This window comes from Pectinophora gossypiella, chromosome 16, assembly GCF_024362695.1.
Source record: "Pectinophora gossypiella chromosome 16, ilPecGoss1.1, whole genome shotgun sequence".
NCBI lineage: Eukaryota > Metazoa > Arthropoda > Insecta > Lepidoptera > Gelechiidae > Pectinophora > Pectinophora gossypiella.
In genome coordinates this window covers 990,520-1,005,942 of record NC_065419.1, presented here as the reverse complement: position 1 = coordinate 1,005,942, position 15,423 = coordinate 990,520, and the positions used below count along the sequence as shown (strand labels likewise).

At 38.2% G+C, this 15,423-nt stretch overlaps 1 protein-coding gene across 1 annotated transcript; it reads right to left on the bottom strand.

The window, feature by feature from the left end:
- Positions 1-1,115: 1,115 nt before the first annotated feature.
- On the bottom strand, positions 1,116-13,811 carry LOC126373984 (protein spaetzle 4). Its single transcript, XM_050020413.1, has 6 exons — positions 13,703-13,811; positions 4,732-4,917; positions 3,373-4,187; positions 2,591-2,752; positions 1,806-2,065; positions 1,116-1,340 (listed from the first exon to the last, which is right to left on the bottom strand). Exons 1-5 carry the CDS (start codon positions 13,730-13,732, stop codon positions 1,807-1,809), a joined length of 1,452 nt encoding a protein of 483 aa, XP_049876370.1. The 5' UTR covers positions 13,733-13,811; the 3' UTR covers positions 1,116-1,340; position 1,806.
- Between the last annotated feature and the right edge of the window lie 1,612 nt (positions 13,812-15,423).

Below are 15,423 nucleotides of genomic sequence, written 5' to 3'. Positions count from 1 at the left end.
ACTAATACTATATACTATTCATGCATATGCGAATCACACTTCTTAAATGTTACCATTCCAAAATTTTCAAATTAAACTTTTGGAATCGAAGGCATTTGAACTTTTTGTTGTTCTCTGCAAAGATATTAAAATCATGTTATCTGCTGTATACTGTTGTACGTTTCGAAACTACACCGGGTTCGCATCTTTACTTATAATCTCGACTTCGTCCCCGCTTGGAAATCGGTTACCTATATCGCGAATCAGCATCCTCAGAGACTACGATCGACGCAAACGTGGGCAGAGTCGCATCCGAAAATCCGTAAGTTATTTCAAACTTCCTTCGATATTTAAACCTAATTTGATTTTTCACTTTATAACAGCTCTTTTTATCATTTACCTTATGATAGCGTTGCTATTTATCGAAGTTAACCATAATAATATAGGCTTGTTTGGGAAAAGTTTCGGCGTCGTCTATAGGTTTTGTCCAAAGTTAACAATTTCCGTGCTGTAATGCTATAAAGATGTCTGTTTTAAAAAAAATAAGTACTCTGAAATCTATCCTGTTACTTTCTGATAAACTTGTGATTCTGCCTACCCTGTCAACGTATGTACCTGCACTTCTATCATACAAAGACCAAGTTATCATACCTACCTATAATTATACTTGCAGGTATTATTCCTTATTCTATGCTTGCAGGTAGGTAGCTACCTACCATACCACAATTTCGGTCCTAGTAGGTGCCTACTATATTAAGTTTTCTTACTTAATAAAAAAAGAAATATAATTTAATGGTAAGTACCTAAATACTTGTACAATGCGTTGAGTAAATTCACGCCCGGAATCTGTAATGGGTGCAGAGTCGAAAGTAGGTGACCAGGAGACAACTAAAATGTAATAAAATAAACAAAATATAACTTCATAAAGTATTTATTATTATACCTACATAGGTAGATCTCTTGAATAAATATGATGATAAGAATAATTTCAGTAAAAAATTCACTAGCCTTAAAATAAATTATTAAAAAATAACAATATTTTAAAAAATATATTTTTATCTTAAAACTAGAAAAGTTTAAGTTAGTATAACTTAATAAAAACTGTTCAACTTGTATACAAAAGAAATATTAATAGGTACTTAAGAGTACAGTTATTGTGTGTACAACAGCAAAACAATGCAATTCATTAATTCAATTATTATTATAATAATTAATATTTTTTTATAATTAATCTAAACACTAATAACCAGGTGGGTTTTGATACAAATAAATGCCATTTCTCAATCAATAATTCCCATCAACATTTTTCTTCATGTTTCTTTTTTTAATCAATGTTTATTTTTGGCACATCATTGTAGAATCTGAAACAGAAAGGGATTCGTTAGCAATTTAATTTATACCTAATCTTATTTAATGTCTATTTACATAACAAAACATTAGCTCAAGACTACATCCCAATTGCGGTAGTCAGAGGTCCATCCATCGTAAGATGAACTTTCTGTTAGAACAGCGTGATAGGTGGTGAGCCGTATCGGCGTCTATAATGTCGTTTAATTTCATCTTCGGTTTAAATTAATGTTAATGGCCATGACAGGGGCCTTTGGCGACTCAATAATATCCCTGACACCAGGGTTGATGAGGTTGATCAGCGATCTCACAACTCACGTTACACGAAAGAAGAAGAAGAATAATAGGAGATAATATTTTATTTGCTATGTATTCAGGTCTGTAATGTAATGTGATGTATATTTTTTTATGAAACCATGCATAATACATACTTATCCGATATCTATTCAACTGGTAACATAAGCGTGTCATGTACTTACATCAAAACAAGTCTTCTTCCTCATCATCATACGCTGACGAGTACCAGTCTCTGGCGACATCCTCATAGATGACCCTCTTGACTTCCTCATCGTACTGTGGGTGGAGGATCCTGGGGGAACGCGCGCGGAATTCCAGAGGAACGTCGTAGCACTTGCAGACGCAGCAGGCTGGGAACTTGAACCAGTCAGCAAAGATGCCGCGGCATTCGTTGCGAGGGTCGTACGCTAGCAGGCGGTGGAGACGGTATTGCTGCTCGCATCTGGAAGGGACCGATTTTAGTTAGTTTTTGGAAGGTATCAGCTTGTATGATTGCAGCGAATAGGAAGGAAAATCATTCCTATTATCATGATCCGTTAATGTTGGCAATGTTTCTGGACACAGGAATGGTCTGCAAGTTATCGAATTGTTCGCTTACTAATAAATTCGTGCGTATCTACTAGTAACTTGAATGAGAGGTGTCCCAGGTACGTATTTTCTCTGGCGCAAGGTGTTTATTCAATTCGGTCAGGTTATGCGTAGACATAGGAATATTTTCTACTTGGTAGGATTGTTTATACATGTTTGGTTCATAGATAATTGATGTCTTGGGGTATCCAGGATTAGTGCCCGGTTAATGGCAGTAGGCTAGTCCCCTATTACATGGATCTTAAACAGCTGGAGAGGAGTGTGTGTACCTATGTATATCCTAGACCAGGTATGATGTTATATCGACACTTGGGTAGACCCTTTTGACTGATCGTGTAATGGCTGCCACAGACCCAGATTTTCAACAACAATAACGAACCTGCAGCCTTCCCTGCAGTACATCTGCTTCCGCTCGTGCACGCAGGTCTCCAGGTGTATGTACTGCTCGAAGGGGTACATGTTCAGCAGCGCCAGGACTTCGCCCCTCGTGCTGTTCGCCCAGAACGGCGCCGCCATCTCCTCTTTAGTCTCACACGCGTTCCTGGAAACGGAACGGGTTCCAACATTGGCTATCTGCGCTAATTGTGAACATGTTTTTTGCGTAGAATATGCTCAAGCTGACAACAAAAATTAACGGGTTCTTTTTTATAACAGATTTCCCTCGGATAGCATCTACTATTAAGCCAGATTTCCAAAAAAACACTTTAATTTTAGAATCAATATTACGTCTCTTCTTTTATCGTCTGGGTTATGAGGTGGAGGTGGAGTACCAACCTCATCAACCCTCCTGTCAGGGTTACTATTGAGCCGCCAAAGGCCCCTGACATGGCTCATGTAACGACTACTTACTTACATCAGTAAGTAGTAACCGATACCAACGGCTTAACGTGCCTTCTGAAGCACGGATCATCTTACTTTCGGACAATCAGGTGATCAGCCTATAATGTCCTAACCTAACTAGGGACCAAAAAAGTAATTTTTGTGATATGTCCCCACCGGGAATCGAACCCAGGACCACGGAGGTCGGAGGTCGTTATGTTATTATTATGTAATGTATGAAGATGAAGACTTCTGTTTTGATTCAGTGAGGTACATCGCGATTGATACAGTAGAAATATGAACAGGATAAAGTAAGTACCTCTGTTGTTAATGAAAACTTACGCTCCTCGTAGCTTGATGACGGAAGGCCGCATAGCTTCCTGATGTTGGACTGGTTTCGGGTGGAATTCAATCTTCTCCTCATTAACCTTAGTATCGGGGTTCACATTCTTCACTTTTTCATGCTCGGAGAATAATAGCGTTGGTGGTAATGTCGACGTATCACTGACCATAGGTCTCCATCCATCTTTAGTAGACTCTGTAGTCGTATCGTCATATAGGACGTCTGTAGTCGTTGTTTCTGTAGAATTAAGCAAGTTTTCAGTTGTTGCAGTCACATTTCTATCTGCTATTGTTGTATTTCTTACATTCCCCGCTGAAAGATTACTCTTTGGGGATTCTGAAGGGTTGGGATAGATACTGTTAGTTTCTAAGCTCTGTTTTATGACAGCTTCTAAAGTTATCACGTCAGGATCTAAATTGTTTATTTCAATATTGGCGATACTTTCTAACTTAGTTTTGTAAGTGATGCCTTTATCTTCATTAAGTGTTTCATTGTTCGTTACTTCAGTTTTGTTGCTATTTTCTGTGTTGTTGGTTTTAGTTTGATTTGTAGGACGATCTAGAGGTTTCACTTTTAAGTTTTCTTCACCTTTTTTGTTCTTATCAATGTTTTGGATTGGTCTGAAGTGTGGTTTGTTTCTCATGGCACGGCCATGGCTCTTCTTGGTATACATCATTTTGGTTTTGATGATGTCTTCGGCGAAATCTGTCGATTTGCCTTCACCGTCTTCATCGTCGTCTTCTATGAAGTTTTCTAATTCTGCTTTCAACACAGATATGTGTCGTTCTTCACCATACATCCTCTTCATCAGACCCTGGAAATATCAGATAATAAAAAAACGATTTAGTTTACCATTTGGTTATGTATATTACAATAAATTGTGCGTGGGAGTCAAAATCGTTTAAGGCGATGCAAATGAAATGATTCTACTGGATACTTAGTTTGAGACGCAAAACCCTTTATGTCGCAGAAACTGGTTTACGCATTCCCACTGCGTTGTATTTTGTTTCATTCATAACTTTAAATGACATAGTAGACATAATATGAAATAAAGTGTAAAAGTCTGATAAGACCCAACAGTTTTTATTTAAATTGTCTTGACGGCGTGATGGTGAAAGGGTTCGCTCGTAAGATGACCGGTGCTTCGGAAGGCACGGGATCTTTGGCGGATAAATAACAACCCTGACGCCAGGCTTGAAGAGAATGGTAATCCCTCTCACAACCCACCACGATAGAAGGGATTCTTACCGCGTTAAAAAGAACCCGGTATTATGTGTTTTAATAATGATAATAACCGCGTAAACCTCAAACTATGTATGGATCTTGTTATCTGTTTTTTTTATTATTATTTTATTGACCTGGTTCTCCCTGACGAACCGTCGTATAGCATGCCAAGGGTAGCTGCTCCCGGGGGTGGTGCAGTAATTGAACTTGGTGAGGTCGCAGGGCGCGGCGGGCGCGGCGCGTGCGCGGTTGGAGCGGTAGGGCCGCGCGCACGCCGACGCGTAGTCGAACCCGACGCTCTGCGTGCCGGGCCATGTCACCTACTTGACAGATAGCGCATGTTATTTTGCATGAGGAAGAGGGGTCCACTATACAATGTTTAAGTATACCTAGATTTAGGTAGGTACATAAATCGCTGGACAAAGTACGCGAGTTTGTTAGATTTGCTGAATCAGCTCGTATAGAGAATCCTTTGTGAGTGTCAGATATTTTTTGTATCATTTCTTGGGCAGCGATACTTACTTACTTATTGTGTCACTTACCTACGGATAACATTTTTTTTACGTAACTTATTGTAGATTCGCCGCAAATGGAGTAACTATTTGGCGGAAAAATGGGGAGCGCTGAGGCGTAGAGCACTTAAATCTCGTCACATTAACATTCTACGCTAAAATGAAAACTTGGGGGTTAAAAACGCCACTGCGAAGCAATTCGTCTAAAAAAAGCAATATCGCAATTTGACATTTGCGCATATAAAAGTAAGTGCGCAATGCACACAAATGTCAAATAGCAATATTGCTTTTTTAGATGAATTGTTTTGATGTGGCCTTTTTAACCCCCCATTACCTCCCCTCTTTAGTTTTCATTATAATAGCGTAGAATGGTAATGCCACGATGAAACTTTCATATATAAAAAAAATATATATAAAATTTGTTCGTTATAAGCTAGAATGAGTTTGTTATAAACTGACTTGGAGAGCTATCGATCGACATCACGTATTTGATTTACGACCATGAAATCAAAGTTAAGCAAATAATCGAAACGAGTCGTAGCGCGGCCCAGCTCGAGTATCGGGGCCAGTGTTGAGTGCTAGAGCCAAGCACCTGTTCAATGAAAGTAAACGTCTGCCCGTCCAACTAATTGTACTGGACATAATAAGATCCTTTTCACTTTTAGTGCACGGAACTTTCTACACTCTCTTCGCGGAAGGCACGTAGGCAGGATTGCGCAAAGGACACGTACCTATTAATTCATACCAACAAACTTCGAACTGACGGTTTAAAAAGGCCATGTTGAAGCTATTCATTATTATAAAAAAAAAACATCTGCTTGTTGTTGTTTTAATTCGCCTTAACCGGCGAGCATGCATAAACTCTTTAATGAGAGTGAAATAAGCGAAAGTGGTGTGTTAGGATCGTAGTAGGTGCATAAGTGGAATTCCCTGCCTACCCCAACGGGAAATAGGCGTGGTCTTATGTGTATGTAACTAAGGCATGCAAAGATCTGAGAAGCATACAACCTTGACTTTAGTCAGTAAGTAATTCATTCTTTCATTCAATTCATTCTTTGGTACCTCCATGTTCAAAATGAGCTTAAGCATTTTCTTCAGTTCACAATGGTTGAATACATGGCATTTTTAGACGCCCAGAAGGCTCTGACGCATAATTTGACTTCAAATGAATAATTTAGCATAATCTGGTAAACCGTTTGCTAAAGCTAAGCGATGTTTTATAAGCAATTCTGTTCTAGAGAATCTCAGAATCTCGTTTTAAAATTCCAGTTTTGACGAATATTTTTATATACCGAAGAGGTAAGCAGAGGTGTAAAGATACAGCCATGAGCAATATCATGTACCCACTTTAGAACCCTGTCGCACTATCATATTTGTCATTTAATGAGACTTACGGTTTAATTTGTCAAAAAAGTTAATGTGACATGGTTTCAAAGTGTATACTATGTACCCATGTATTAGGGGGCGAGTCTATTGCCATTAACCAGGCACAAATCCTGGTAACCACGTAATATCAATTGTTTATACAGTGGCTGCAAGTTGTCTTTGATTACTTGTGGCTCTGCCCACCCCATTAGGGATTACGGGCGTGAGTTTATGTATGTATGTATGTATCAATTGTTTATGGTCCAAACTTGAGTTCAAACTCCCGAAGTTGAATTCAGTGGTGTAGCCAGAGCTGGGTTTCGAACTCGTGACACTAAGGGTCTCAGCTGAGACTGCCCTCAAGATCATTTTCATGCTCAAATCTCTGTTTTTATATTTTGTTTTATTTGGGTAGTTTACAGCCTTTTTTACAAAATGAATACTCACACACATTGACATGATCTTGAGGGCAGTCTCGAAACTGAGATTAGTTTATTAATACCACCCTAAGTACTTAACTCACACGTTCTCCGAACAGGGTTATCATGGATTCATGGAAAAAGGGCTTGAAACCTCGATCTGTGAGTGTATAAGAAAGTAACTTCTCTAATCTGGTGGTTGTGCCCAAAACGAAGATGCTTTGACTCTGACGTGATCTCGACCAAGCTACGTGTGGGCATGCATTACCGTTAAAAGTAAAACGAACAAAAATACGACATAAAAAGCGACCAAGTGCGAGTCGGACTCGCCCATGAAGGGTTCCGTAGCAGCAAGTAACATAATATAAAAGTTCTTGTAGTTCGTTGTATCTTTGATCAATGTTTTAATGTAAATTGCGGTTTACGATTTATGACGTATTAAAAAAAAACTATTTAATAAATCTCATTCAAACCAATTTTCAGTGGAAGTTTGCATGGTAATATATATCATATATATTTTTTAGTTTTATAGGTAATTCTCTTATTTTAGAAGTTACCAGGGGGACACATTTTACCACTTTGGAAGAATCTCTCGCGCAAACGATTCAGTTAAAAAAAAAAATGTTACAAACCTTAGTATAATTTTTGAAGACCTATCCATAGATACCGAGTTTCACTTCTAAGTATGGGCAACCCCCAAAAATTTATTGCTTTTTTTCTATTTGTGTGTGAAAATATAAATGCGGTTCACAGAATACATGTCATCTACTTACCATGATTCAACAGTATAGCTCTTATAGTTTCGGAAAAAAGTGGCTGTGACATACGGACGGATGAACAGACAGACATGACGAATCCATAAGGGTTCCGTTTTTGCCATTTGGCTACGGAACCCTAAAAAACAGACTGCAATGTTCAAGTTCTGTCATTGTCATATTTACATGTTGAAATGCGAATGTATCGCTCAAAAATATCTTTAATTATTTATTTATTTATTATGGCGCATCAACAGCAGTACATACACAAACACACAATAAAATACACATAGGAAAAGTTCCGGTATGCCTGCCAATTATAGACGCACACAACATTGACTAAAATAAAATTAAAATGAACAATAATTGAAAATAAAATTTAAAAACATAGATCGTGTAAACTTTCTATAATATTTAAATGGTATGAAAAAAGAAAACTAAAACTATCATAACATACTTAGTTACACTTTGAATCAAGTAGCCAGTTAAGTATTACATGTTTTTTTGTCGAACATCTCATTCGCCTAAAACTACTGCAGCTTCTCATAACCTGTATAGACGAGGAAAAGTATCTGCAAGAAAAACCTCGGCTCATTTTTTAAAAAACAAAACAGTAAATGCTTCACTTTAAAGCCTCCTTAAGCTCAATAACAAATATGTCAGGATTACAGCAAATGCAATTCCATAATCTCTGTACACCCGATTGAGTTTATTTATGTAAGTATGTATGTTGATCTCACTATGAACTATTTAATGAAAAAATAATGTATTTAAAGGCCTCTATCGTTCAGTGGTTGAGCGTTAGGCTCACGTTCCGGAGGTCCCGGGTTCAAATTAAAGCGGGGACACACAAAAATATAATACGAACCCTAGTTTGGTTAGCGAAACTTCTAATGGAGAGATTATCACATTGTGATCTCTAATTAGGTTAGTACATTGCAGGCTGATCATCAGATTGTCCGAAAATAAAGAAAGAAAAGAAAGAAACATTTATTACTTCCGGACACCACAGACACAGACAGACAGGTACATTACATTTAACACAGGACAGAAACCACACGGAAATCAATAAGTACATAGACAAAAAAAAATATACCAAAACAAAAAGAAAAACAAACCAAAATCATAAAAACAATAATAATAAAACTAAGTATTCTAAATGCAACGTACTGACGGCCTGATCATCTGCGGTGGAGTCCGGAATAAAAGGACCTCGCTCAGCATAAGTCGCGGCGTGAGCAGTAAAATAACAAGATACGTGCTTCGGAGATGCTATGTCAGGGACTTTTGGCGGCTCAATAGAAACTGACCAGGGTAGATGAGGTGATTGACCTCATGAGAAGATTTAAAAATGTGTTTTGTTTACAGTATGTTTACATCATCCCATCACACCTTTACGATCTTGCGATCGCTATCTGGCTGATAGTCGGCTGACGTCACACAACCTGCTCCCAAATACCATCACTCACTTTCACTGCATGCCTTTTCGTCTGTCAGCCCACTGTTACACCGACTAATGATATGTTACACTTTCATACCACTGTTCTCTATAATACTTGTTTGTTTTACATATTTTGTTTTGTTATATTGTTACGTCTGTAGATTCGTTTCACTTTACTGGCAGTTTGAATGTTTCATTAGCACCAGAGACTGTGACGTCACCAGAAATACTTATACTTTTTGAAAAACGCAAACAAATGTTGTTATAGATTTCCTGTTAAGCCGTTGATCCCAGTTACTACTTACTGATGTAAGTTAGTAGTCGTTACATAGTAACCCTGACACCAGAGTTGATGGGGTTGGTAATCTCCTCACAACCTTCACGATAGAAAAAGAAGATAGAAGATTTCTGTCTGCATGGTATTTACCAACATGAAGAATGTCACGCCGAACCCGGTCTATCTGGGGGGCAGTCCATTGGAGTGGGTACAGTCCTTCAAATATTTGGGTCATGTGGTGTGTCACGATTTACGGGACAGTAAGGATCTGGATCGGGAACGGCGAGCACTCTGTGTGCGAGCCAACATGATTGGTCGACGTTTTAATAAGTGTTCCGGAGACTCTAGACTTGCTTTATTTGCCGCTTACTGCCAGCCTCTGTACACGCCACAACTGTGGAAAAACCACACTAAGGAGGAGTATAGGAGACTGAAGGTGCAGTATAATGACGCTTTTAGGGTGCTCTTCTGCCTGCCTCGGTGGTGCAGCGCATCGCAGATGTTCGCGGAGGCTGGCGTCGCTGCGCTGGATGCACTGATACGGTATCGTGTAGCTCGTTTTAGGAACGCGATGTTTATGTCATGTAACAAGTTAGTCGCGGCTGTTTGTACGCACTGTGTGGGGTTAATTGCGCATTGGACAAAGCTACTTAGAGCTGTAGCCTAGTATTTAATGTTTTAATTGCATTTGTACTCTGTATGGAACCATGATTTCTGCAATAAAGACAATTTATTTATTTATTTCTTGTCGATACTACTCGTACGTACTACGTAATTATTTTTCTAGCCGTGTGGTTGCCCAGTTGGTAGAACGCTTCACTCTCTCAGGTTCGAATCTAGCATGGGCCTAAACCTATTATTTTAGAAATAGTTTTTTCGAATTCATATTTGGATCATAAATGATTATCACGTGCTCAGCGGTGAAGGAAAACATCACGAGGAAACGCACATACCCTAGAAATGCGTTTTGGGCTTATGTGACCTAACCTGTATTGGGCTAGTTTACCCTTCGCGGACTTGTTAAATCTTCAGGTTACGTAAGCGGACTTTCCTAATGGTTTTTATTCTCTCGTGTGGGTAATGGGGCAAAGAACGACCTCATCATCCCTGGTGTCAGGGTTACTATTGAGTCGCCAACTTAAGTATGTAGAATAGTAGCGAACGACTGCTTAACGTGCCTTCCAGCACGGATCATCTTGCTTTCGGACAATCGGGTGATCAGCCTGCAATGTACTAACCTAATCACATCACAATGTGACAATGTCCCCACAGTTTAGGGAGCCCTGTTTAACTGCCCCGCATGATATTGTGTACATGTTTAACAAAAATTTCCTTGTAAGGTGTTTGTGTAATAAAGTTTATTATTCTTTGGTATTTGTGTCATGTGCTTTTCGCTATGATAAGTTGTCAAGAGATTATGGTCAATAAAACATCAGCTATGACATTTATTTTGATACAGCTTTACCCTTTCACCAGTTGTCATAGATTGTACGGAATTTCCATTGGTTTTCTTGATGCTCATCTTTCCCGGCGTGTCGTAAAAACAGACGTTTCAATAAAGATTATTATTATTATTAGAATTCGGACATCTTTGTTCGATTTATTAAAATTAATGATGTTTTCCTTCCATGTTGTTAATTCAAATGGCAAATTCAAAGAGAATGATTTTAAAAAGTACTTGCATAAGTTATAATTTTTTTTTCTGAACCGGCGTGCGTGTATGAAGCGATTGATGATTGTGGAGGGAGCAAGAGAAGTGTGTCAGGATCGAAGTAAATTAAATTCTATAGTCTCTGCTTACCCCGGTGGGAAATAGGCGTCAGTTTATGGATGTATGTATTTTAAAATTTGTTACAAGTCAGCAGGAAGATTTTGTTAGAGAAATATATCGCTTAAAGACGAAATTAACTAATAGTCCGAGAGTTGCTCGAGACATTTTTGGGTAGGTATTTGAAACACGCTGCAATCTTGTTCAGGGGGGTTAAAAAACCCACATAGAAGCAATTCATCTAAAAAAGCAATTTTGCAATTTGATATTTACACATATAAAGTAAGTGCGCAATGCAAACCAATGTCAAATAGGCATTTATTAGATAACCGTGTATCACCTTAGGCCACATCTTCATATAAGTACCATCAGGTGATATTGGCCCCGATTCCTGGAGACACCGCCTAATTTTATTTTAAGTTATATCCGTCATTTTCATATCCGTCGAAAAGGAAAGGGACGGATGATTCACAGCTCTTAATTTTAGGAAGAATGAGTAAATTAATGTGTCGGGTTATTGACTGACGTAAAATTTTTAGACGGTTGGTTTAGATTTGTGCTTAAAATTGACGTGTGTTCCATAAATTTTATGCTTGTCGATTACCCGTCCCTTTCCTTTTCGGCGGATAAGAAAATGACAGATATAACTTAAAATAAAATTAGATGGTATTTACAGGAATTAGCACCATTGTGTCATTAATTTTACACGACATAAGCTCACGACTATATCCCTATTGGGGTAGTCAGAGGTACATGCGTCGTAAAGGTATAACAGAAAGCTCGGTGAGGTGTGGGTTCTATTTAGTTTATCTTGCGATGGAAGCTTGTTTTGTTGTGAGGTGTGCGTACTTAGATCATCTTGCGATGGAAACTTATTTTATAAAAAAAAACTACATACGCCCAACAAGAACGATCGCTCAAATTTCTCAGCAGCCATTACTGTCCAATCAAAGAGAATAAAAATCACCACTGTCCAATTAGACGATCCATTCAAATCCGCTATCTACTATATCAATTACACTAATTATAAAGATTCCCCATTCATTCTGTATACACTGTACAGTCGGCGTAAAAAGTAATGATTAATTAAAGTGGGCGAACTGGCCGGCCCGCTTCCCACGCCACCGACTGTACGCTGTCCTGATTTTGTTAAAGGAGTCGACCGGAAAGGCGATACTTCACGTTCAGACATGTTTAGCACAGTCCTCAACCGATTTTGGTATAAAGGTCTTGTGTAAATGTATGATTTATGTATGACACTTATGTGTTGGAAAGTTTCGAGTATGTGTTAAAAGTTTTATGTAAATGTATTTATAAATTGGGGATAGCAAATTCATTATCCTTAAATCTTAACTTAAAATTCAGACTTGTTAATGGCAATTTGTGCTTTTAAATTAATTATAGCTGCTAAATTTAAACCCTCATTAGCATCTCCTGCTATCAACGTAATTACCTAAGCATTTAGATAGTGTTTTTTTATCGAGCATGCTTAGTTTCTGGGTCATCGAGTTAGTTTAATTCAGCTTGTAATAGTTTACCTCATTAACTCTGATTACCGTATGACAATGAGTGTTTAAGTTCTTGTCATGATATGATAGGTTCAATAACCTCAGCGTGAGATGGTCTAATTTTGAGCATCAATGAGACTTATCTCTGCAGGTGTAGAGTCATTAAATTATTATATAGCTTCTGATCCATGCCTTTTGATTTCATGATACAGATAGGTTTATTTGCTGGAACATGGTCATACATATAATACAGGATGTTTACAAAAATATTAAGGTTAAACATGCTCTGCCTTGTAGGCGAGATCAGATTGTTTTCTTCCTTGATGTCTTCGTCTATATTATTACAATTTGTTTTTTGTTTGTCAAAGAATCTACCAGAAAGTGAGTGACTACTAAAAGTTCAGTGCAGTGTGTAGCAGTATTTATAAAATGACTGTAAGTTATCTTCTGTCTTGCTGTTCTAAGCTATACACTGTTGTACGCAATTCAAAAGGGTGATCCGCGAATATTTATTATTTTAATAAGGATGAGTCATACCACAAAATGCAAATTGCCGTTTCATATAGTGTGATTTGATTACTGCTGAAGAAGATAATACTTAATAATGTTTGCGCCTCTGCCCACAGTTTTGAAAGTTTTTGGATTTGCATTACTACAGTAGACTTGCATGTCGAACAGTATTGTTTTCTCTGGCTTAGGTACATTTCCTAGAAACTCAAGAATGAATACAGTCATAATTTCTTTAAATGTAACTGAAGAGACACGACACACAGTCCATTGGTCATCATTTCAGTTTATTGTTGGGTCATTCGGTTTAACATAATTCATGTTTTCGCACGTCTTGTTAACTCGATGTTATTTCCTGTGTGTTTAACTGGAGATTTCCCTTTAGTTTTATCTCCCGCGGTTCGGATTTGTTTAGCTTCATGGTTTGCTGCGTTACTCAAAAACATACCACCTGATTTGGCGCATGGCCCTAGCGTTTCCGTATCGGCACAGATTACATGTTATCCAAGAGAGAGCACCCTCCATTAGCACTTTTAACGTAATTAGCACTCACCACAAACAGAAAGGCGATCGCGAGCCGCATTTCTCTAACGAACTTTCACTGTGAACGCGGTTTCTTTCATCGTGGACACGACCGTTGCGATCCACGGCTGGCCACCGACTGATCAGACTTGACTTTCGCAATGCCACTGTCAAGGACTGCAGTCATCAGATGCACTTGTTTTTTAATGATTTGAAGGGCTAGGGAAAAGTTGCCCATACACTTGACGCTTTGGAGTAAATCTACTTGCGCGTACCTACTGGTTGTTTGAGTTAGCGGTGTATTATGAATAACTGCTGTTAGTAGGTACTTCTGCTTTTGAGACGGGCCTTTCTGCTACGGTATCAATCGTGAATAATTAATAATAGTAGGTTCCTGCTGAGTAGATTCCGAAGCCAGTAATTGTGATATTGACCGTGACCAGTGTGTTTCTTCTTATTTACTTTTTCAAACTGCCACCTTTTTACGACAGTTGAACAAGACTTAATTCAAAGAAAGTTGCAGCTCTAGTTTCATATTACTTCTAACATAACTAAGTATTCTCATTACTATAAGCTAGCCGTTTTTCCACACATTTTTGTATCACAAAAGACACACATACATACGCCCTCATCACATTACTTGCGTCAAGGAATGTGAGTCGACTCTTCAATCACTATAATTTGAGTTATTTCACGCTATTAATTCGCGAGAGCACCTCACCTCGCGTTACATTGCAAATTCACACGATAGAAAAATTAGGTTCCGCTTGCTAGCAAGAAAGAGTGTGTGCGATTGAGTAGGTCAGTCGAGTAATCGTTTGCCAGCCGCCGTCTGCGGTTGTCTCTTTCACACTTATGTAAATGCTTATTAGTAAGAGCTGGCCGGGGCGAGTGCGCGTGCGTTGGACCGTTATCCCGCGACGATATCTTGAATGAAGATGGCGTTTTCTCCCGCGCCAAAACAATGGCGCCCGCAAATTGACCTGCCACTTGAAAATCGAAAGGCGACTTCTTAATTAATTTAATTAGAGATTTAATTAGTGTCTCGCTCGTGTGGTGCATATGTATTGTCTCTGTCTTTGTATACTTATATTATGTTTGTAATTGGTCTCGTGTCTCTATTACTGTGCTGTGCTCATCTATATTGCTTTAATTAATTGTTATTGTAATAACGACTACTTAATTACTGTTCATTTTATCATGTTTTGCCGTCAAACTAGTAGTCTTTCTTCATAATTAGAAATTGACTACTGCAAGTAAGTACATTTTATGACTTAGTGCTACTTAGCACATACTTGGACATAAAACGAGTGTTTACTAGTTCTGAGCCATTAGTGATTTTAATATTCTTGCAGACTGTGCAAACATTGGAGTTGTGTGCGAAATTCAAGTATGCACATTTCCCACGTACTGTGCTAGTTAGTTTAGCCTTCGTATGCACTAGGTAGGTACCTGTGGTAAGATGTAAGTATTACTAGTGGTCAGTCAGTTAACTTTCCCATGTTCCATTTGTTGATATTAGCATCGATAAAGAAATAAGAATCAGGGGGTTTAAAAAAGAATTTAAGTAAAATAGCTTTATTGCAATTTGACATTTTGTGCATATAAAAATAAGTGCGCAATGTCAACAAATGTCAAATATCAATATTGCTTTTTTGACGATTTGCTTCAATGTGGCCTTTTTAACCCACCAGATAGAAAGATACAACTTTCGTTCGTAGTTACTTACTATTTGGACCACCAATTGTCACT

Coding starts and splice junctions, on each gene's coding strand:
- LOC126373984 (XM_050020413.1), bottom strand. CDS start 13,732: ATGCGGCTCGCGATCGCCTTTCTGTTTGTG. Junction 4,918..13,702: donor CGATCGCCTTTCTGTTTGTG/GTGAGTGCTAAT, acceptor TCTGTCAAGTAG/GTGACATGGCCCGGCACGCA. Junction 2,753..3,372: donor GTCATCAAGCTACGAGGAGC/GTAAGTTTTCAT, acceptor TTCCGTTTCCAG/GAACGCGTGTGAGACTAAAG.